The 24179-nt window shown below is 40.3% G+C and overlaps 2 protein-coding genes across 5 annotated transcripts in view; both read left to right on the top strand.

Annotated features, from left to right (window-relative positions):
• The window catches only part of ttc28 (tetratricopeptide repeat domain 28), a 94144-nt gene extending 89854 nt beyond the window's left edge, over positions 1-4290 (top strand). For 3 of the 4 annotated variants that reach the window (XM_067483700.1, XM_067483703.1, XM_067483702.1), the window contains 5 exons: positions 529-552; positions 718-847; positions 1099-1206; positions 1288-1927; positions 2565-4290. In XM_067483700.1, coding sequence (XP_067339801.1) covers positions 529-552; positions 718-847; positions 1099-1206; positions 1288-1927; positions 2565-3615 — 1953 coding nt within the window. In that variant the 3' untranslated portion in view covers positions 3616-4290. The remainder of the gene's footprint in view (positions 1-528; positions 553-717; positions 848-1098; positions 1207-1287; positions 1928-2564) is intronic. The other variant, XM_067483701.1, reaches the window with a different exon arrangement.
• An 879-nt stretch (positions 4291-5169) lies between these two features.
• On the top strand, positions 5170-23230 carry pitpnb (phosphatidylinositol transfer protein, beta). Its single transcript, XM_067484194.1, has 12 exons — positions 5170-5272; positions 10481-10511; positions 11019-11164; positions 13076-13167; positions 13383-13390; positions 14383-14457; positions 15074-15157; positions 16230-16307; positions 16418-16522; positions 17135-17257; positions 17514-17600; positions 18970-23230. The coding sequence occupies exons 1-11, from the start codon at positions 5253-5255 to the stop codon at positions 17559-17561; spliced, it is 810 nt and encodes a 269-aa protein (XP_067340295.1). The 5' UTR covers positions 5170-5252; the 3' UTR covers positions 17562-17600; positions 18970-23230.
• Positions 23231-24179: the final 949 nt, after the last annotated feature.

Genomic DNA, 24179 nt, shown 5'->3' with positions numbered 1-24179 from the left:
TTTGTTTTGTGAGCCTAAGATTATGCAGGTTTTTAATGTAAAAATGACTTCCCGTCACAAGAACTAGAAGCATTGCATGAAAAACTGCACATTACTTGAATAAATGTACTTAGTTACTTCCCACCACTCGTTGATGCCATCACACTGACCTTTCACAAGTGTGCATGTGTGTTCTTTTCTTCTTATGGTTTTACTGTGACATGGACAGAAATCTCACCTTCACACTACTTCTGACTGAGGCTCCTAACTCTTTGACTTTTTAAGACTTGAAACATGCTTGTGTCATTTCTCAAACGTTCATCATGCACATGTGAATGTCGTGCTCTAACACCTATAACCCAAACATGGTTGCTTTGTTACGTCAACTCTGCACAAGTCTGGAGGCTCTTCACATCCTGTAGGTGTCACTAACATAAGGGATTCCTCATTCATGCATGACTGAGTGTGCACTGACTCAAACCCAACATTCATGCAGGAATAAACCACTGAAGCTTGTGTTTCCTCCTCTCTCATACCCACCACACAAAGGCGGTTAAAAGCATGGTGGGAATGGTAAGTGTTTCCTAATGACATTACGTAGTCTAGTTCAGTATAAAGCTGGTCAGAGCAGGAACACAAAGATAAGAAGGAGTTTCTGGATTTGAATCGGACTTAGACTGCAGCAGGCTTCGTTCTCATCCTGCCTCATCATTTTTCACTCTTCCTTCCTCGTTACAGCTTCACCAAGTGCTGGTGCAGTTGCAGTCGGGTGACAAAGAGCAAGACTTTTCACTGGCTCCCATTCAGGTGTCAATAAGTGTGCAGCTCTGGAGGCTTCCTGGCTGCCACGAGTTCCTGGCAGCACTTGGTGAGTCATTGATACGGGAAAGTGAGCTTTGCTGTCATGTTTGTATGTTCTCTTGACATTAGAGTATTTTCTTAATTCTGTCATCCTAACAACTTTAAGTATAGTTAAAGCATTGATCACAAATAGAAAGTCACCACATTAGACTCTTTCTAAGAAAGAACAGTGAACATAAACTCCAACTCAAAACTATACCTACGAACTTGAATAAATGAACTTCTACTGCTACTACTTTCCTCTACTGTCTGTCTTAGGGTTTGATCTTTGTGAGGTGGGTCAGGAGGAGGTTGTGCTGAAGACTGGCAAACAGGCCAGCAGACGCACCATGCATTTCGCCCTTCAGTCTCTTCTAGCCCTGTTTGGTGAGCCTCAAACTGAGCTTTGACACTTTTTCTCGCTCCAGTTCAGCCTCAAACTTTAATTATTCTCTTTCTGTCTGTAAGACTCCACAGAGCTCCCCAAGCGACTGAGCATGGACAGTTCCTCCTCTCTGGAGTCTCTGTCCTCCTCCCAGTCAGCCTCCCAGCCTCACTCTTTACCGCTCTCCTTCGGCTGCTACCCACCTCAGCCCTCCTTCTTACCGCCCGTCTGCCCAGACAACCTGTCCTGCGACGCCATTTCAGTCTACAGCCTCAGCTCCCTCGCCTCCTCTCTCAGTTTCCTGTCCCGGCCTGAGCCTGCGGGAAGTGACATCATCAGCCAACGCTCGCACAAACAGGAGCCAGAGAGAACTCGTAGAGGAGCTGGCCTCTACGCCTCAAACCAGCATTCGGGCGGCCTGTCAAGAGGTCGACTGAGCAATCACGGAGGGGGACTAGCAGGAGAAGGGGAGGACGAGGAGTACGAGGGGTACTCCATTATCAGCAGTGAGCCGCTAGGACGTGGGGGGAGGGAGTGCGACACGCTGCCACTGCCTGCAGGGCACAGACATGGCAGAGGTGGTCCTGGGAAAGGATCTATCGGGAGTCACGGGTATCCTATAACGATTTCCTCCAAGGGAAGCATCAGCACCCCTACATCTCCAATTAAAGCTCCACCACCGCCCCTAACAGTTCCAACCAGCCCCAGGCTAAGGCAGGAAATGTAAGTTCAGAAAGACGTCATCTGAAAGAAGCTGAGCACTGGTGCAAAGTTGCAAAGAATGTTGGGAAATCTGCTATGTTCATTTAAATCAGGAAATAATCTTAACGTTTTAGGATACATGCAGAAAAAATCGATTAGATTTTTAAATGTGTCAGAAATCAATCTGAAGCTAATTAGTGTCAATGACCATGTTATCGTTCCTGCAGCCGAACATTGGGAAACATGGCATCAACTAAGAAAAGAAAAGCAAAGAGGAGCTTTCATAGTCTCATGGATGTACTGAAGGTTTCTGCGAAGGTGCTTTATGAGGAAACTAGATCAGTTTTATGCGAACACTAAAATTAGGCAGAGCATCAGAAGATTAATACATCAAACTAAAGATAAAAAAGCTGCTTCATCACAGATGCTTTCTCAGAAGTGGTTTAGAGACAGCAATTTGATTTCAGCAGTAAATGTTCCTGATTCATGTTACATGTCGTACCATGTCATGGGAACCTTTGGATTCTCCGCTTGGCTTTTATTCTGATGGAGACATGAGACATTTGTATCTGTGTTTTGGCTTCTCTGATGCATGGTTAAATAATGTGTTTCTTCTTCCTTGGTCGATTTCCCTGTAACTGTGTTTGATATTTTACAGCTCATCACCTCAGAGAAATGGGAAAGGGAAGGTTAGCAGCTCAGAGTCGGACCAGTCCAGCACTGAGACGGATAGCACGGTCAAGTCACAAGAGGAGAGGACGGGGCCTGCTGGACAACTGGATCCCCAGGAACTGGCCCAGAAGATCCTGGAGGAGACTCAGAGCCACATGCAAGCTGTGGAGAACCTGCAGAAGGCAAACATCAGAGGGAAGACACTGAGGGCCCCTGAAGGGAGAGAGGAGCCACGTGCCAGTCAACCATCTCTCTCGACTCCCACAACCCCAACTCTGACTCCAGCCAGAGGAGCGCGAGGGTTTCAGCCCTCTGAGACCAGCGCGTTCAGCAGACCACCCAGTAGAACGAGCGTAAAGGCTTCGTCGTCTCCGCTTTTGCTGTCTAGTCATCTTTCACCCCTCCGAAGCTCTACGCCTCCTGCGACGCAGCCTAAACCGCCATCTCGCTCGTCTTCACTCCAGAAGGTCAGTTCAGGCTACAGCAGCCCGGCTCAGTCCTCTCCATCTTTGTCTCTCTCTGGGAAAGCAGATGTGCACGTGCAGGCTCAGCTAAAACTGAAACACCCTACCTCACCTTCACGGTCTCCTGCTGGCAGTGCTCCGTCACCAGCTCTTTCTTACTCGTCCACAGGCTCGGTTTCAGCCTCTTCCAGTCCTGCAATTACCCCAAAACTGAACCAGGATAATAAAGTCCAGGCTATTCATAGCTTAAAAACCTTCTGGGCCAACGCGAGCCAGAAGCATGAGGTGCCCTGCCCGGCCAGTTTACTCCAAGGTGGGAATAAGAAAATGAGTACAGTTCAGAAAGATGTTTTGGGTTTGCTAAGTCTCTCGCCCAGACATGAGCCCGTCAGTAGAAACGCAGAAGGACCCGAGGATCACAACACTGATGACAGACCAATCGCTCAGCCTAGACTGCAGGCACCTTCGTCTCCTAATCTTCCTACAAATTCTAAAGGAGGCATCCAACTTCCCTCTGGGAATGGCTACAAGTTTCTCTCACCGGGACATTTCTTTCCATCGTCTAAATGCTGAGAGTTTGGACTCTCGTCTCGCTAAACTCAAGGCTCAATTAGGCCATTCTTCAGTTTTTCTTTTTCTGTGTTGTACAGTGACAGAAGCTGCTCGTCAGCAATATCTGCTGAAGACAAAGTAAAAAAAAGTACTGATTTATACTAACAGTGATTTTATGTGTGATAAAGTTTTGAATGTGATGACTGTGCCTTCCTCTGGATAGAGCTGCAAGGACGAACTGACTCTGGCTTTAATTGTGTTTTCATTACTGACTAGAGAGCATGTGTCTCAATGCCTCCATGTACACTGAATTAATATTTTCACTTACAGTCTGTCGACTTATTGCCTGAGGAAATTGTAATGCTCGCTATATTTGTGTAGGCTGTCCTAAATTTGATCTTGATTTAATTATTATTGTTAAATGTCACTATCAGTGCTCAATGTTGTCGTTTATTTTGTAAAGTAAACTGTGTTTTTCACTTGTTAATTACACATTTTATAAAGACAACACAAGGCAGAAGTAAAGAAAACATTTTGATATTTTTTATGGGGTTTTGAATTCATGTGTGACTATCAGTGTGGTACCTCTTGCTGTTTAGTGTTTCATTGACTTTTTAATGTACAGTTTTGCAGCGACTGCTATTCAGAAATATCTCAATTCTTAAAAAGTTGTCAAATAAAAGTGTTTCCTTTCTTGCCATGCTTGGATGACCACAGTGAAACTGCAAATGCTTTGCCCTTTCATCTCATAATATACACAAAACTCTAAATCACTTATCACAGGTTTAATGTTTCCTTTTCGAGAAAGAAACCAAATACATTCACTTAAGCAGACACATGGAACTCTGACGTATCTGTATTACTTACTAGCATTTTGCTACATTTCATGGGGAAATACTGTACCTCAGTATACAGTGTGTGTTCAACGATTGCTTCCCTCAAGTTGAAGTAATATGTACATACCTTACTGTATACTTTTTAACTTTACCTTAACGCTTCTTTGGGCATCAACTAACCGAGTTTCCAAAAAAAAAAAAAGAGAGAGGTAGTATATAAAAGTACAATTCTAAGTCAAAGTACATGAATGTGCTATTTGTTCCACACGTGCCTTATAAATTCTGCAGAAATCTAAAATGTTCAGGTTTTGTTAGGTTTTAATTGATTTACAGATTTAAGGAGGCAGCTGTTTCAAAAACCCAATTTCTTACTATTTATTTTGAAAAATCGATAGCATTCATGTCATTTCTATTAGAATTTGACTACTGAGAATAATAAAAGCAAATGTTGTGGGCTACACATTTGCTTTAACAATTAAGAAAGTAGTTATTGTGAAGTAATTTTAAATGTGTGCTGCAAACTGCAAACAAACATTCAAACGTGAATAAATGGAGCCAATGAATTGTTTTGGCGTGGGGCAAACATTTGAGCCCCTTCGTGCTCTGGCTGCTTCCTCGTGTCTTAGCTGTTTAGATTTTGTGTTTAAAAAAAGACGGTAGTTCAGTACCTGAGTAAATGTACTTACTTACTTTTCCACCACTCCTGCTAAAAATGGTGTGGAGTTTTCAGCCAATCAGATTCATCCAGGGGGCGGGACAAACGTGTCGATACTTCCATCTGTTGTCGACTCCCAGTGCGCAGCCGCAGCTCTGCTGACGAAGATGGTGCTCATCAAGGAATAGTGAGTGTGAAGTGCTTTTAAAAATGTCTCTTGTCGCATTAAAATTGGTATTTTTACCTCTCCGATAGCGTACTACTGAAGTGTAGACCGGTGTGTTGCGTTTAGTGCAGCCGTTGGCTGGATATTTTCAGCGGCGTATCCCATATAAAGACAGCTTCGAGCAGGGTGGATCAGGACATGGATAACGGGACACACCGGTCTTTTTTAGGCGTTGCTAGTGCAAGCTAGCGAGAGCAACAGAGGAGATAATCAGCTCCTTGATGAAAATAATCTACATGAAAAAAAATGCTGCTACACACAAACCGACTATACATGTCGTTTGCTAATACGATTTTAAGGGTTAAATCTATCATATGCATTAATGGAGCTAGCCAGCTAGCAGCTTTTTAGCTGTACGTAAAGTGCCATCATGTTAAGCTTTGGTCCAGTGAGATTAAGGCTCCTGCTTCTTCGGATTTACCATTAATGCTAACTGGCTATGCTAGTTTAGCATCCGGCTAACTGTTAGCACGACGGTTTTCTTACACCGGAGACCACCGGTAGTGCAGACATGTAATGTCAAATTCGAGGTAGTCCCAGCCTTAACGTTAACTAATGGCTTTTGCAGCGGTTGTTCTCGAATACACAGCTTGTACCCGTCACGCTAGCTTAAGGTTATGGTAGGACTGGAACTACTTGCTGTTACTTTAGTGGCGCTAGCATAAAAGAGTTAGCCTGTAACCTGGCAACTAATACCAACATTTAAGTAATTCTGCTTCGATAACGCTGTTAAATGGAAAGCGTTCCGTGTTCGTGTGGATCCACTTTCCCCCCCATCAATGCTAGGTTTTACTGTCTCGCTGCTTGCTCCAGATAACGGTATCTGGTCAATGTTTGGTTTTGATCCAGTACCAAGTAACAGCAGTGTCATGTATTAGTACCAGTTATCAGCACTTAAAAAGTGTAATAAACGTCAATTAACTTCTCAACATTAATACAGTGTTGGGTACTTTTACTTTCCATTTCACCATACTGTACTTTTACTGCACTACACTTTGTGTGCTTCTGCCAAACATAACAGTTTTAACTTATGAGGTGATTGAGTAATTTACAGGCTAATTCTGAATACATATTTTAAAAACCTGTTAAAGTATATGTGACCGTATTCACATTGAAGCAGGTTGATCTTGCTGCAGTAATTTCCTGTTGATCCCTGCTTGATGCTTCTTATGCAAATGATGGGGACATAATCCATAGTCCCCCCCTCTGACCAAAAAATGTATTAAAAGGTTTTTTTCTGAAGACCATATAAGGCTTTAATTCACAGTTTAATAAAGTTAGTTCACAATTTGCTTTTAGATGCACATTTGAAAACATTTTACATATAACAAGGATTGTGGACCCTTCACTTCCATTGAAAAGGCTGTAGCAAAGGATCCATTTAGGGTCTGTATGGGCAGAAGAAATGGCAACTTCTAACAAAACTTGCTGACACGTGTCTTTTTGCAGTTTTGTAATCACATGCATGTTGAAACATGCACATATTAGCAGATATATATATTTGCAACACTAAGAAGGGCTTTCGTGTGTGATCTAATGTGACCGATCGTATCTTATAGATCCTTTTGATACAGGTACTGGCAATTAAAACAGCATTTATGTTAAATTGATAGTATTGATACTACAAGGTTGAAAGTCTTTCGTAGTTACAAGATCTGAAGCTAGTTGAGCCCACCACCATTTCGTCAACAGTTTTGCTCAGGAAAGTCACAGCGGGTACAGTAGATACACTGAAACATAAAGAAAGTTTTAATTTCATTTTCTGCTATTTACATTACAAAAAGGTGTAACAGGCATGATCTATGATGAGTTAGAATATTTATATGTACAGCACTTTTATTTTTGCAGTTACAGAGTGGTCTGAAATTGCATTGGACACACTAATGAAATTACACTAACACTAAATCCACAAATTAACCAAAATATTGTCCATATAGTATAAAAACTGTACTACGGCTAAAACAAGTGTTTTCAGTATTGATAAATTCCATATTTTTTTTATTAAATGTTCAGTGTCTTTAATTTCCTGACGACATATTGACATAACTTGCTGCTGAAATTAAAAGATAACTAATCCTATACAACATTCAGGTACTTGTGTGAACATTGAAACACATTTTATTTGGCTCTTGACTATTGTTTGAAGACGGTTATGAACCTATCCCTTAACATGATGATCGCTAATGGCAAAGAAAAGCATCACATTAGAGAAGCTGGAATCAGTTAATGTTTGGCTTTTGTGCTTCAAATAAATGAGATAATTGACAAATTGTCAGAATGGTTCAGCTCCAGTTTATTTGGTGATTCTGTAGTTTGGTAGCAAAGAACAAATAATCGTGCTGCCTATCTTTCAGACTTTTAGAAATGCTGGTAACACACTCCTGGTATTTGTACTGCGGGTGTCTGTCATGTCTGTAAAGGCATGCGGGGGTTACAGTGGATCTTGTATAACTACAGGTCACCTGAACCTGTGCAGTCATTCAAACATGTTTGCCCTTTTTAATTTTCTGCACCCACTCTTACTGCTCTGTATCACAGGTGATTTTGTTATGTAAGTAATGAATGGCAGTGAATACAAAGTACGGAAATTGCAAGCAGCCACTTGCCACATTATATTATGTATATCTTTTCTTCATTGGTGGATTGAACAGTTGATGTGGGTGATTTTCTTAGCACAGTGTGATCGGTTTCTTAACCCCGAGTAATAAATAGCAGATTAATAATTAACACAAGACAAAACGAAAGTGAAAAGAACCTTTTGTGAAGTGAGCTTCAGGGTTTTCCATTTTGTGTCAAATGTTAGTCTCCTCCAAAAGCAAAACAGGACAATTTGAATACTTGGGAAAACCCCGCTCCAGAGAACTATAGTAAATATCACAGGAAACCGGTGGCAGGAGATGTATCAGGGGCGTTTGATTCACTTCTCATCATTGTGGTGACGCTAATGGGGAAAGTGAGCAGGTGTGTAGACTTTAATTGGAGTGAAACCTCTGAGCTCTTCATGCTGTGTACATTGGGTTAACATGGTCCCACTGATTGATCTACTTCAAGATCTCATGCAGTGGATGCTTATGCACATTAAGTCAGAGCCAGCATGTACATTTGTCTTTGTTACTAAAGCTGTGCACCAGCCAAACCCAGAAACCACTGCACTCTGCTTTTGTTTTTCCAGTTGTGCTACATTGTTCCTCCGATTACATGATGGTTGGTGCCAAAATCCACTCGCATCTTTAAAAATATAATAGTATGTGTGTACACACACTCTCCAATTATTAGGTATATCTATTCTACCTTTGCAGATATGATGTTGCGTTTTAGTTGATACTGAGGCCTTTTTAACAGTGCTTATTATTGAGGTTGTAGTTTGCAGTGGTAACAAGCCAACTGAGAAAACATCTTCATCGGTTGGACAACATGGTACAGCATTTAAAATGAAATGGTTATAACACAGAAAATACATCCAATTAGAACATGGTACTAGAAAATGAGCTGATATGTTATTTTTCTCTTTTTTTTTTCATCGGCAGAAACATTTTCGTTGTCGTCTGTTCTGTTGGCTGAATTTTTGTATTTGGTTGTGTTTAGTATATTTGCAGCCCATGTGTGTTATTCGGTTGCATTCTCTCTGCTTGCATTGTATTTTCTAAAGGTTGGACTCAAGTGATGGTGTTTTTTTTTTTTTTCATTTCCCTGTGTTTTTGTCGTGCGTGCATATACTTGTCATATGCATGTGTTTTTTAAGGTGGCAGAACATTAGAAACATCTTTCAGTATAATATACTGGTAATATACTTCAGTACATACCTAATAACACAGCTCTGTTACCTCAGTAATAAACTTGAAGTAGCATTGTCACTGTTGAGACCTTGTCAACAAAAATGGTCACAGTGCTCAGTACATGTTTCTAAAAAGTATAAAAATAGTGAAAGGTATTTCTTTAACAATCCCCAAGGCCTACGTTATATCTCGAGTTTTAGATTTGTCTGACAACCCCTTCCAATAAAGGACTAGTAAATCTGTGGATTGTACTTTCAGTGTGTTTTACAACATAACATTTATATTTTAAAATTAGTTTTACAATTTTTAGAAACGGAACCCTCTGAAATAATGCTTGTTTTTTGTGTTTTACCTGGTAAATAAGCAAAATTAATATTTAATTATAGATTTTTTTGAGCTCTGAAGTGCTGTTTGAAGTGTTAGTAGGAACATCTATCAGAATCTTCTCTTTATAAATATGTTGCATAATGGCTTTTGTACTTCAAAGTTCTTTTGGCAGAGGGACTTACACCTTCATTTGAACATGCCAGACTGTATATTCTCAGCCTGTGCACTGCCTTCAGCAAGCTTTATCAATCAGTTCATGTTGAGATTAAGTGTGAGGAGCTGAACCTGTCAATCTAAGTGCGGGATTGTGAAAAAAGGGGGAGGAAGCATGAAGATGGTGCTTTACCCTGTAGTAAATCATTAAGCTGTAATAACCATGTGCTGTGCATAATCAGCATCGTGGTTCTACTGCTGCCTGTGCTGCTGATCTAGGTCAGTCTGGTACTGTCACTGCAAAGAAAGGACTATTGGAAGTTAATTAAGCATGTTGTGTAAAAAGAAATGGCACATTAAGAAGTGAAAGCATGGCAGGTCTGTATTACTGATGACTATTCTTGTTACATTAAATCTAAGTCATAGCATCTTGCTTAAATTGTGATCCTTAGAATTAGGCAATATTTTCAGGTACAACTGTGCCATATATCCACATGACATACTTTTGGGGATGAACATTGACTGTGCTGGGAGACAGACTGTCCTGTGTCCTGTTTTAGGACACAGGGCGTGTTCATTTTCTTCCCCAAAGATGGTCAGAGTTTGTCGAGTTTATCGCCATGTTTGTGCTTTTCCATCTTTGTTTGGTCACTCACTTCCCAAATAACATGATGTTTGAGTGCTCAAGAGTTTGGAATAAAACAAATAAACCAAAGTCTGCATAAAATCACAGCACGGTTTAAGGGTTTCTGTCTCTGACATAATGAAAGCCATAGTCTCAGATCGGTAACATTTGCACATCTCTTGTGTACACTGTATCCCTGTGCAGTCATTAATGAGTTACTAATGTGTTTATCTTATCCTTTCTCTCTCCATTTCCTGATTCATCTCTGCTTCGTCTTCACTCCTTCAGCCGTGTAGTGTTGCCTGTTTCTGTGGAAGAGGTGAGTATCACTCCCTCCCCTTTTTAATTTTACATGACGGGTCACGTTGAGCACATTCTTTGAATCCAGTCTAAAGTGTTTCTACTTCAATGTATGCATCATATTTATACACATTTAAAAAATAGGTGTTGTAAAAACAAAACTCTTTAAATGTGGCTTGTTGAAAACCGCAGAAACCCTCTTTTGGATGTTTTTCCCAAAGTCGCAAAAGAACATGGATGTATCATTTGTGGAGTTGGTACAGGTTGATATAAACATGCCATAACAAAAGATCCAGAAATGCTGCAGCAAGAGACAAACAGCAAATTTACTGCAATTGATGGGCTGCAGATTAGACACTATAACACATTTCTGTGCAGCATCTAGTGTCTGTTGGCAGTACTGCATCTCTGAGGCCCCTGCATTGGCTTCAGCCTGCACGGTCGTTGCCTATTTAAGCAGATAAACACAGGATTTTACACTGTTCTTTTAAGCTGTGTCTCCTGTTTTCTTCCCATTTCCCCGCAGTATCAAGTAGGACAGCTGTACTCTGTGGCTGAGGCCAGCAAGAATGAGACAGGAGGAGGAGAAGGCATCGAGGTCCTAAAGAATGAACCCTATGAAAAGGATGGAGAGAAGGGACAATACACGCACAAAATATACCATCTAAAGAGGCAAGTCTTTATAATAAAGTTTACTTTTAACAAAACTGAGGGGTTATGAGAAAATGTTTGCCTTTTGTGTTTGACCGCACTATGAATGCTTAATAATTATAACCGCCGTTTCCAGAATCAAAGTAACTGAAAGTAGGCGAGCACAATGTCCTCATGATGTTCTGTTTTAATGATAACACAGAAGAGCTAAAAATGTAAAGCAAGCAAATATTGGCTGTGTGGTTAAAAAAAAAAAAAAAGAATGATTTGAATATCAGAATAGTTGCAGGTTAATTTTTTTTTTTCTCATCTAATGACTGAATTCCCTAACGTGTTCATAATATCAACCCCTTTGAAACTAGTGTTCACCAAAGCTTCTAAACATCTAAGTTGTAAAGCAGCTGTTGTAAAGAGCGTGTGGAGGTTTTGGAGACACGGGAAACCTGTAGCCAGTTACTGCACAATTAAGGCAACACCTTAGTGACATCCATAAATACCAACATCACAATGCTGCTACTTGAATATTTATAATTACCATCTGCACAAAGCAGCTGTTTATCACATTATTATGACCTTTTGCCAACTCCCTGATACAGGTAACCCGAGTAAGTAAAACCAGCAGCGCTGGCAGTGGAAAAAGCACCACAGTCTGAATTCCTGCCTCCATCCGGATCACAGAAACCTTTAGCTATCAATGTTGGCTGCCAGCTGTTGAATGTGATTTGTATTGGCAGCCGTGTGAGGAGAAACATTAGGTTTGATGACTACTCAGCGTGAACATACCAGCAGCAATAAGCAGCCTCTTTACTGAGCCGGTGTACAATCATCTCTCTGTGTACAGACAATATGGTCATACAAACAGTTAAATGCATGTGACAGTCGTTTAATGAATTCAGACACACACAGCTAGTTTACAATCCAGTCCCTTCTTTTTTTTTTTTTTACCCCTAACCCTTGTTTTTAAGTTGCCCCCCTCAAAACTGAGTGACAGTACATGGGGGTAATGATTGAAATATCCCCCAGTGTAAAGTGACAACCCTTTGAGACCCCCACAGTTGTTCTGTTTATTTCTCAATCTAAACAATGTAGCTGTGGCACAGTTGTTAAAGCAAAGGTTTATAGTACGTGGAAAATGAATGTAAGACTACAATAATACAGTGGTTATCATCATTTCTACAGGCCGTTAAACTAAGAAATTGCTCAACTTCATAGCAGGATATTTGTGTTCCTTGTCTCTTATCACTTGGTTTTCTGAAAATCCTCAGTTTGAAGCAGGATGTAGTCCACTTATTCATACCCCTGGATCCCAACGAAACTTTGGATACCTTGACCCTGGATTATTAACATACAAATTGAAGCTGTATCTATGTCTCAGGACAAGGACAACTGAAGATAAAACAAATCCTACTGGTGCTTAGATACCACAGGGAATTGGTATTGCAGTTTTTGGGACAAATTAAAGACCTGAAGCTTTACATTGACAGTTCTGTGCAAAAGTTGGGATGCCTTCATTTTTTAAAATGTCAGAGAAAGTAAAACAAACTATTTTTTATCAACGTAAGATTTAATGCAGTTTAACTTTATTTCCTACGCGATTTGACCATTTTTGGTCTTCTGATGATAAAAGCACAGTTGTACCAGCTGATGTGAATTAAGTTATTATACCAGTAAGGTGAAGTTTGGGTTTTTTGGTTTTCTTGAAAGGGCCATGTCTGACTTCCCTTTTTTTTTGGGAGAGAGTTGCGAGATGCAAAAATGGTCAATATGTTTACAAGTACAGTAAATGGAATGCAGGACAAAAGAAGACTGTTATAAGCTGCAGTGTTTTCTGCTTCATGCCTGAGGACAAGCAGCATCATTTACGCTTCCTTGAGAAGCCTTATCTTCCACAATTGTTTCTTGAATTCCTAACTTCGCCTCTTCCCACTGCAGTAAAGTCCCAGGGTACGTGAAGATGATTGCACCAGAGGGAGCGTTAGTTTTTCATGAAAAGGCTTGGAATGCCTACCCCTACTGTCGCACCAGTAAGTTCCTGCTGAGTAATAAATGAATTCACTACCATGTGTATTATAGGATTAACATGAATTATGCGTGTGTGTGTGTGGATGTTATACAGATCTGGATTTTCTACAAGTATTTTAAGAGTGTTCTGATTTCTAAAGATGTTAAATGTCAACCTGATACTAATGTGTTTTCTTTCTCCTGTTTTTCTCCTCATCTTTTTCCTGGCACATTGCAGTTGTAACGGTGAGTTAAATGTTAAGCGTTGACTCTCAAGGCCACAACACAAAGTGAAGCAGCTAAATTCACCTGCACCTCCTCAAAAAGTATTGTTGTCGAAGCTACTCACAGGGACCATAGTTTCGATCGCTACGTCTCCAGACTCAGTGTCCAGCCAGCAACATGCTGCTGTTAGTCACAATAGGTCCCTGAGCTTCTTTCTTTTATCCGAAGATTTTACGACATTTAATTCAGTAGTTGCTGAAGAGGGAAAGAAAGCTGTAAGTAGGGATGAGCTCATGCAAATCTTTCTAAACTTTTGATGCAAATTACTCGTCTCGTGTTAGGCAATTTTTCCCTTCGCAAAAGTGGATGATGCAACACAGCTACAGTAATAAACTTTCTTTATGATAAACTTTCTCAGCTCAATCAAAGGTCAGCACAGCGTTCAGTCAGTGGTGCAAATACACGTGTCAAGGTTCACTGTTGTTCAATGCAACAGGTTTTTCTGATTCCAGTCATTACATTAGAATAAATACATTTTCCTCTGGCATTGTGCTGTGTGTGTGAACCTAGGTTGTTAATAATATATTCCCCACACACACACACACACACACACAAATTAGGCATATATACATATAAAGTACAGCAGACTATTTCAAATGTATTGTAAATGTTTCTAAAGTACCTGTCTTTATTTTTTTACAGCTTAAATTGTTGTACTTTGCTAGGTAACTGGTCCAAAGGTTAAAAATAGCTGTCCTGCATCACCAGTCCAGTGTTGTTTCGGTCTAAATGTCTCATTGGTTAATTGGATTTAGCTGTAGGCTTTAACCACATCTCTCAGAACCCTTCATTCATGGTGTTGTCTGTTGGAGCTCGGCTGCACATGTCAGTTCGTGGGCTGCAACGTGATTTCTGGATAGTGCTTGGACTGAAAAAACAAAACGATAAACGAGATGTCAAACATTTGTTCTCCTCCCAAATGTAATGTGTGTTTTGTTTGTCCTTGTTTTCAGAATGAGTACATGAAGGATGACTTTATGATAAAGATTGAGACATGGCACAAACCTGACATGGGAACACTAGAAAACGTAAGTGAGCAGAAGAACACTGTTTAAGGTGTATTGTACACACAGTACAGTTGGCCTCTCATTGGCCCATTCTGACCTGCCATGGAAAGTAACCTCACCCACTTTGAGCAGCTTTGGGTTCAGTGTGTTGCCCAAGGACACTTCAGCGTGTGGAGCTCAGAGGGGCTGGTGATCAAACTGTTGACTCTGTGATTAGTGGACAACCTTCTTACTGACATGACATCACTTACAGTTGTCATTATAATTGAGGAGACAGTAATTGTTTGAAATGTTGCTTAAGCAGATATGTTGAATTGATTTTTGAAATAGTAGATGATTTTATTATTATTATTATTATTTTTATTTTTTTTTTTTTTAGGTCAACTCACTGAATAATAAGTTTTCCTACATTTACACAAACAAAACCCCATTTTACATCTTGATACATGTGAGTGAGACCAAATATCTTGATGCACACTGTAAAGGATAAAAAGGAACAACCTGCTTTTGAATTTGAATCTCATTTGACTTGCACTCAACACAGATTTGAATATGGCTCCCAGAAAAACAATGAGCCTTGTTGGCTGTGTGTGGAGCCAGTGTATTGGTTGTAATTCTTTGTGTTTCTGTTTGACAGGTCCATGACCTGGACGAGCAGACGTGGCGGACTGTGGAGGTGGTTCCCATAGATATTGCAAACAAAGAAGAAGTGGCCCCTGGGGTGAGTGGTCTTTAAATTCCCTTTTCAAACTACAAAATATTACACAACCAACCTGGTGAGCAACCCAGACATGTGTGATTTGCAGCTGGATGACTGCAACCTGAGACCTAGTGTATTCATACATGGAAATCACTTTCATATTTGACACTAACATGTCCACAAGATTTAAACCTCATCCTTTTTCTCATGGTTTTAAACCAGGAAACAGACATTACCATTTCTTTTTCTTTCGGGTGGGTCACAGTTGTGCCAGCGTTTCTTAAGCTACTTCCTGTACAGTAAGGACTTAAGTGGATCAATGTAGAGACTGAGGCTTAATCTGAATGTCCATCTGCTCTAGGTATCCTCTACTCTTTCCCAACAGACCTAGCAGATCAAAACAGCACCGTGACCCTTGAGGTAGGAGGCAGGTATTCAGGCACTTTTTTTCATTCAGTCCTCAGGACTAAAAGGATGTGTGAACGGCGTCAGTATGAGTGGGTCACTGCTGAACCGCCAGAACTTTTACTCTTTGAGACACACACAGGGAACATAGGTCCATGAAAGACTGACATATTTTTCTCATATTGAAAACAATAAAATGTCCATGGCAGTGAGTTAATAATCCTATTTTCAGCTTTGGGGCAGTGCATTTGTCTCATAACCCAATTAGGTTCTTTATTTTTGTTGTCGCATTGTTGTTTTCTTTTTAAGCTTAATAAGCCCAAAGCTTTACGGTGTGTTTCTGGCCACTTTTTGGCCCAGACAAAAGCGACACAGCAGCCAGTTTGTGGACGTTTGCCCTAATAGAACGTTCAGTCAAATTTCTTGATAATCACAGATGTGGCTCTGTTGTCTGTGCTTGGCTCCTGTTAGCTGGATTATGCAGACATTTTGGTTTCAACAAACACAAACAGGAACAAATACACAGACACAGACACACAGACACACACCAGCCTTTTAGCTCCTCACACTGTGTGACTCAAAGCACAGTGGAGAAATGCTGCCGAGTGGGAACAGGTAGGCCTCCGGAAGCGTCCGTTTCATACAGGAACGTAACCTTTGGTTTGGTTTGTTCTTTGTTTTTTTTTAGGACTATAAGCCAGAAGAAGATCCTTCTCTTTTCCACTCCGCCAAGACAGGCAGAGGACCTCTGGGCCCTGAGTGGAAGGTACCAGAGATTGAAACTGGCAGCAGAGATGCACAAATGTCACGAGAACATAATGTTCAAATCACTAAATTGTGCTTGTGCCTTCTTCTTTTCCCTTTCTTCTTTTCTAGAATGAACTGCAGACCGATTGTCCTTACATGTGTGCATACAAACTGGTCACTGTCAAGTTCAGATGGTGGGGTCTGCAGACCAAAGTGGAAAATTTCATCCACAGGGTGAATAATATGAGACGATTTGTACATCCATTTGTCTTGTTACACTTTCTGGGAATAATAATAATTAAATTAATAAACCAATGAATTATAATAATTTATATTTCGCTCCGTAATCACAGAGAATAAACTGTTTTAAATATATGCGACCTACAACGTGATTTACACAGGGATAAACCACAAATTGTCATTGTTAAATATATCAGTTAACCCCTTGAACCACTGTTGTGTTCAGTGTATGAAAGTATACTACTTAACAGGAGCTTCATTTATTTGATCACATTTTCATATTTTTAGCTCCGGTATTGCTATGCTGTGTGATGTTTCTTTTTTGCATAAAGGAGGGAGACAAACATTTCAGCATTTCTTTAAAGTCATTCCATCGGTTGTAGAGGGACCAATTTGAAACTAAGCAGGACGTCGTTGTTTCGGCTGTGACTATTGAAATAGAAACCCATCTGAAGTCTCCATTTGTGCCCTCATAACACTGTTACTTCATTCTTGTTAAGTTTTAAAATAATAAATGGACCGAAAGCAGGAAACAAGAGTCATCTACTTTAGTCCTGCCTGTAATTGGTCTCTAAGCAACGACTGGCTGTGATTTTGTTTCCACAGCAAGAAAAGCGTATTTTCACCAACTTCCACCGCCAGCTGTTCTGCTGGATTGACAAGTGGGTGGGTTTGACCATGGAGGACATCAGGCGGATGGAAGAGGAGACTCAAAAAGAGCTTGAGGAGGTAATTAGCTCGCCAAACGTACAGCTTCCTATCTCTTGTGGTGATTGAGTTTGGGCCTGGAAAAGTAGAAGCTGTAGCAATGTGTTGATTGAAATTTGAATTCAGGATTCTCTGAAAGCAAAGGAGCTTCCATGTGACATAAATGCTTTAGTTAAGAAAGATCACTGTTTGGTTTTAATCAGACTGCTGCAGACGACACAGCATGCAGTAGTTGATCTGCTTGAATTAACCCTTTTACCCCTGAATTTCACATTAGATGCGTCAGAAGGGAGATGTGCGAGGCACCTCTGCAACAGACGAGTAGAGGCCCGTCACTGTAGGTCAAACACTAGAGGCAGGCTGAGTAAGTTCCCACACAGGAGCATTGGTGGAACTGCATGGATCAGTCCAACATTTTCTACACTGTCCAGCTGCTTTCTAACTCATCTTTGTTTTTTGGAATTGTCTGTTTTGTTTTCAGGTCTTTTGAACTTCACCTTTTTCTTTCCATTCTAATTTTCCTTTCTTTTGCATGTTTAAAGCATCTTTTAAGCAACAAGCTAACTAGTCTCCAGTTGTGCTCGTTTGAGTTTTAAATGTTTTAAATTTAAACCATTAATTAAATTCACCAAAAACATCAGTTTGGTCAAATCAGAAAGTAACAAATGAAGCCTGTATCGTGGTCTGTAGTTTCTGGCTTTCTGTCGCCTCACATCTGTCACTGCTTCTGTTGACGTGCTCTTCAGTAATGGGTTTACAGTCAGCCTTCTCCACCAGTCGATTTGTTAACTGTTGTGTAAACTAGAAACCTGGTTCTGTAATTGGAATAGGGGATTAGAAAAACCTGTTTTCCTGAGCTAGATTTCTCCTGAGCCCCTTTCACATATACACTGCAAACCTGAAATTCTCCTGACTTTGTCTGGAGGGGGTGAATGTGTGAATGCAAATATCCAAGTGACACGTTCACACCGTTATCCATAGTTTATTCTGCGAGCCCCCAGAACAAAGTCCGAGTTATCTGCGTGAGCCTGTGCGTGCAGCACGTGGCCTCATCCACAATTGTGCGTAGAAATTAAAGCAAGCGAATAGGTGCGTTGATGAAGTGACTAAAAAGAATTTTAATGCACTGCTACAATGTGCTGTAAATAAAACACGGTTTTCCTGTGTCTCCGCTGTTTTTAACATGTATGAAACGCACTTCTCTAAAATGTTTGAGGCTGATTTCTTCTAACATTCTCCCGAGTTCATAGGTGAAACAGGCTCTGGAGAACACAGGTGTCTCTGCCATGTTTACATGCAACCAGGTTTCTAAGAAGCTCTTTACCAGAGCACATGTGTATAGATGAACGAAGAGTGTTAGATGAACCAATGACTCCATGTATTTAGAATAAGTAATAAGACTTAAACTAACACAAAGTGACCGTACAAGTTTAAAGTCTTTGAATATGTGTTTGTAAAATTGAGACAGTTTAAGCTGTGAAAAGATGCTCAGTGCTTTAAAACACTGCTGGACTTATGGTAACCAGGTCACCACAGTCACTTCCTGATGTTTTTGCGATAGTAGCAATAAAGACAACAGCTCATGTTGCTGAGATGCTTTTCACTTAGATTTTTAGACATTTAGTCAAATTTCCAGCTTGTGCACGGCTCATTAAAAACAGATTTTAAAAAACTCTGTAGGCTTTATTTCTTTTTCAACTGAACACAGCTTTTCTTTTCTCTCTGTCCCTCAGCTGCGTAAAACAGGTCCGATTCGAGGCACCAGTGCTGCTCACGAGCAATGAGGCAAATCAACCAAACCCTGTCATGATGACGTCATCAGAGACACGTCCACCACGATGAGGAAGGGGCCCGGTTCTCCTTCTAACATGATTCATTGGGGGGTTTGATAAGATTGGTTAACAGTACTGTACAGACCCTACCCCAATCACAAGCCTCCTGTTCTTGCAAAAGAAAACAAAATACCATGGTTTTGCATAAATGTATAAAAAGAAAAAAAAAAACAGTTTGCACAGAAAGTAAATTGCCTGATATGTAATTGTTAGCTGATTATTACAATGGTCTTTGTTTTTATTCAGGTGTGTAAACCGTGACTCAAAGTCAAGCCTTTTAAATTAGAATGTTGTTTTTAGGTAAAGACTTTCCCACAAAAATTGGTAGACTTTGACTTTAGCAGGTCTGGGTCCATTTACATCCACACCCTTTCTTGTATTATAACTGTCTCTACTTTAATCCAGGTCCCTCCCCCCTCAGTGTTGTCCTGGTAACATTTGTCTAGATCTCCCTGTTGTCTCTGTGTCCTCTCTGTCTGGCAGTTGGTTGGTTGTTTTCTTTCATATGGTTTAAAGTCCAGAGGCTGATCCATGCCTGTTTATTGTTCACAGCAAACGCAATGCTCATGCATGATGGATAATTATTTTGCTATTTTTCTCCCCTCACATCAGTTTTTCTATCACATGTCCCACATTTTGACATGCTACCCCAACACCACCCCTGTCAAAAGTGCATGTGGACAACGGCAACTCCTCACTCATTGCATGTGTATAGTTGCTGCAATGCAGCATTGCTCGAGTGCAGTGTGGATTAGAGAGTGGGAGGGCTGGCGCCCTCTAGGAGGTTACTGTACACTACACCTGTGTGTGTGAGTGTGTGTGTGGTAGTATGTGCATTTGTGTGCTTGTTTTGTCTTATCTACTGCCTTTACTAAAGGACTGTCACTTTTGGGACTGAGATGAAGAATGTTCAGTTAAATATCCACGGCTTGTGAGTGGGGTCTGCACACACACAGCTGTGCTCTCACTCTACAAGCAGCCTGCTGAACTTTGCCTCATGCTGTTGCTGCATGTCCTTTCTCCTTGGCTAGGGCTTTAACTAGAGGGCTCCCACTGCCCCCACCAGAGCTTTTCTTTCGTTTTTCTTTCGTTTTTTCTAAAATCAAATGAGGATGAGAGTCTGTGTGTTGCAGCGTGCATGAATCAGGTAGTTTCTTTTGTTGTTGTTGTTTTTGTTTTTTTTATTAATATCTCAGCTGACAGAGCAAATGGGTCCAGAGAGGCAGATCAGCAATGTTTGATGCAGTTATAGATTGACAAGCATTATGGTTGTATAGTTTTTATTTTTTATTTTCACCATGTATAGTTTTATTTTTTATTGTTCATCTAAACAAAACTGAGTTCAGTCTGAATTTTTCCTGACTGTAGTTGGAGATGATGTTGCTATATTGGGTTTAGATAGATGTTGGTTGATCTGAAACAGGTGGCATCTTTATCCTGCCCTCTTTCCGGCACACTACTTTTTTTTTGTTTTGTTTTGTTTAGTTTTTTATTTTTATTTTTGTGGCTGCATTGACTTGAGGTTGTAACCATTTTATCACAGAGAGCTCAGCTGTTTATTTTGAGCTTAATGCAGATCCTGTTGGGCTCTAGGTGAAATATTTTGTGATGTTTTATATGATCATAGCGTACAGTAGCTTAGCGCAGTTTTACCGCTTTGATTAAGGCTTTGTTTATTTGATCTGGTATGAGTGTCTTCAAATTTCTTAGGTCATGTTGTAACCTGTGTGTGTGGTTTATGTCAGACAGGTAAAACAAAGTTCTAACTGCTTTATTTTAAGAACTGTACATACACTGACTTGAATGCGATTTTCACAGCGACTAGGCATCATCAGGTCTATCATTCAATACTGTACAGCTAAAAGTAACTTAAGGATGTTTATGTTAGAGCAGCTGATGTCAGCTCTGTGGACAGTGCTGTGTGCGTAAAGTGGAGCAAACTGTCCACGTGTTTATACCTTGGTTTAACTGTACCTCATCCATGCGTATGGATGTACAGCACCTGTGCAAACATGGCATGGAGCCATTATATCAACACACGAGGATAAATGGATTTACTAAAATTTGGATCTGCATGCTCAACACCATTTTTATAATTATGTTTCTTCTCCATTTACAGTGCATCGAGAAAGTATTCACAGCAATTAACTTTTTCCACATTATGTTATGTTACAGCCTTATTCCAAAATGGATCGAATTAATTATTTTCCTCAATATTCTACAAACATTACCCCTTAATGACGTGAAAGAAGTTTGTTTGAAATCTTTGCAAATCTATTAAACGTAAGGAAAACATCACACGTTCATAAGTATTTACAGCCTTTGCTTAATACTTAGCACCTTTAGCACCAATTACAGCCTCAGGTCGTTTTGAGGATGATGCTACAAGCTTGACACACCTATGTTTGGGCAGTTTCTCCCGTTCTTCCTTACAGTACCTCTCAAGCTCCATCAGGTTGGATGGGGAACGTCTGTGTAAAGCCGTTTTCAGATCTCTCCAGAGATGTTCAAGTCTGGGCTCTGGCTGGTCCACTCAAGGACGTTCACAGAGTTGTCCTCTATCCACTCCTTTGTTACCTTGGCTGTGTGCTTAGGGTCGGTGCCCTTTGAAAGATGAACCGTCGCCCCAGTCTGAGGTCCAGAGCGCTCTGGAACAGGACGTCTCTGTACCTTGCTACATTCATTTTCCCTCCATCCTGACTAGTCTCCTAGTTCCTTTCTTCTGAAAAACATCCCCACAGCCTGATGCTGCCACCACGCTTTAGTATAGGGATGGTATTGGTCAAATGGTGCCTGGTTGCCTCCAGACACTGGTTGCCTCATGACACTTGGCATTCAGGGCAAAGAGGTCCATCTTTGCATCATCAGACCAGAGAATTTAGTTTCTTACAGTCTGACGGGTTTCCGTCTGGCCACTATACCATACAGGCCTAATCTGTGGAGTACTACAGAGAGGGTTGTTGTTCGGGAAGGTTCTCTCTCCACAGAGAAATGCTGGAGCTGTTTTAGTGTGACCATCTGGTTCTTGGTCACCTCCCTGACTAAGGCCCTTCTCTCTCGATCGTTCAGTTTGGACGGCTGGTTGCTCTAGGAAGAGTCCTGGTGGTTCCAGACTTCTTCCATTTAGGGATGATGGAGGCCACTGTGCTCATTGGGACCTTTAATGCTGCAGAAAACTATCTCTAACCTTCCCCAGATCTGTGCCTCAATACAATCCTGTCTCAGATGTCTACAGACAATTCCTTGGACTTTCATGTCTTGGTTTGTGGTCTGACATGCACTGTTAACTGTGGGACCTGATATAAACAGGTGTGTGCTTTTCCAAATCATGTCCTATCAACTGAGTTTCCCACAGGTGGACTCCAGTCAAGGATGATCAGTGGAAACAGGATCCACCAGAGCTCAATTTTGAGTGTCATGACGAAGGCTGTGAATATTTATGTACATGTGATTGTTTTTTTTTAATAAGTTTGCGATGATTTCAAACAAAGTTCTTTCACGTTATCATTATGGGTTATTGTTTGTAGAATCTTGAGGAAAATAATTTGATCCATTTGGAATAAGGCTGTAACATAACAAAATGTGGCAAAAGTTAAACCCGAATACTTTCTGGATGCACTGTATGTTTGATCTGTGCTCTTGAGAAGATCTAGACTGCATCAAGGGTAACATCTGTTTTTAAGGGTGGCCTCTCGTCAAATTCAAACCGGTTCTAGCTTGACCTCAGATTTACTTACGAGGAGTGAAACCCTGACCGAGTCTGATGATGAGGGGAGTTGCATTGTTGATTCACAGAAGGTGGCCGCATGGTGTACAGTTTTGTAGCATTACCAGTGATGCCAGCCGAGGTCTGACTCTGAGAGGAGGGAGTGGAGGCTTAGGGAACAGAGTGAAGTCCAAATTACTGTTTTTCTTTATTGTACTCATGAACAAGCACTTGCAGATTCTACTGTTCTCTTGTTTTGTTAATTGTTTTTGAAAGACAAAGATTCACAATGTATTCAAGTTTATCTTTTCTGAAAAGGCAACATTCAGGGGAATTAGTAGTGAATGTAATACAACTAGTCCTTTTTTTTTCTTTATCACAGCATTCAGACTGTGACAGAAGGTCTAGACAATGAAACATAACAGGATATCTAATAAATTTCAACAAATATGAGAATCTGTGTCCTGTTTTTATTCTATCAACTGCCTGTCTCAGCAATGTCTGTGTTTTCATAACACTTGACATATGCTCATCTCTTGGCAAAATGAAAATGTTCTTTCCAGGTGGATTAGAGAACAATGCATGTTGAAGACTAAGGTATACACAAGCTGAATATACCATATTAATATTACAATACACTAAGAACTGTTGGCTTAATAAAAAACATTCCTGATTTGAAATAAAAATATCAAGTTCACAAAATAGATTTACTAAATGATTTAAACTGTTTTACACTTGATAACATGAATGCTATCAGTAATATTTGTTCTGCAAATAAGGTTACTGCAAAAATCTAAAATTCAAATCTTAAGTTTATTTGAAGTACAGATTCAAGGAGAGAACAACTTCAACAACTGGCTTTTTGATTGCTTACTATGAAAAATCATTTATTTTTCATTCATTCATTAATCGATCCTTTAATATAAAAAGGCAAATGGATGCTACACACCAATGAAAATGAGCATTTTGAATGGAGAACATGTTTACCACATAAATGTGTTGTCAAAGTTTAAAATAAAACCTTTGATTAAATGACCAAACACCACATAATAAAAACTAAATATCAGTGTTACTATGGAGACTTGGTGTGGAACAAAACCAGCAGCAATAAACGTGGAGCTTATTTTAACCACTTTATGTAGCGACAGCTGCTTTATCCATGATAATACTTCACCTTTTATTAGTTCTGAACAATCTGCATTTACAAAGTAACTAAACCTGTCAGATACATGGAATGGAGTAAAAAAATACAATATCTACCTCTGGGCCGCAGTGAAGCAAAAGTAACACAGAATGGATAAACTCAGCAATTAACTCCAAACTGTACTTCAGTAAATGTTCTCAGGGACTTTAGTTACTTCTGGCTTTGAGCATTGGGATCCAACGACAGTTCAAGTCTTCAATC

The sequence above is a fragment of the Channa argus genome, chromosome 18 (genome assembly GCF_033026475.1).
Source record: "Channa argus isolate prfri chromosome 18, Channa argus male v1.0, whole genome shotgun sequence".
Lineage (NCBI taxonomy): Eukaryota > Metazoa > Chordata > Actinopteri > Anabantiformes > Channidae > Channa > Channa argus.
Note: the sequence above shows the minus strand (reverse complement) of the source record. Positions and strands in the feature narration are given on the sequence as shown.

What these genes read in the sequence shown, in the direction of transcription:
- pitpnb (XM_067484194.1), top strand. Translation starts at nt 5,253, where the DNA reads ATGGTGCTCATCAAGGAATA. An exon ending in CTCTGGGCCCTGAGTGGAAG is followed by an intron (nt 16,308 to 16,417) that starts GTACCAGAGATT and finishes CTTCTTTTCTAG; the next exon opens with AATGAACTGCAGACCGATTG. An exon ending in TGGAAAATTTCATCCACAGG is followed by an intron (nt 16,523 to 17,134) that starts GTGAATAATATG and finishes TTGTTTCCACAG; the next exon opens with CAAGAAAAGCGTATTTTCAC.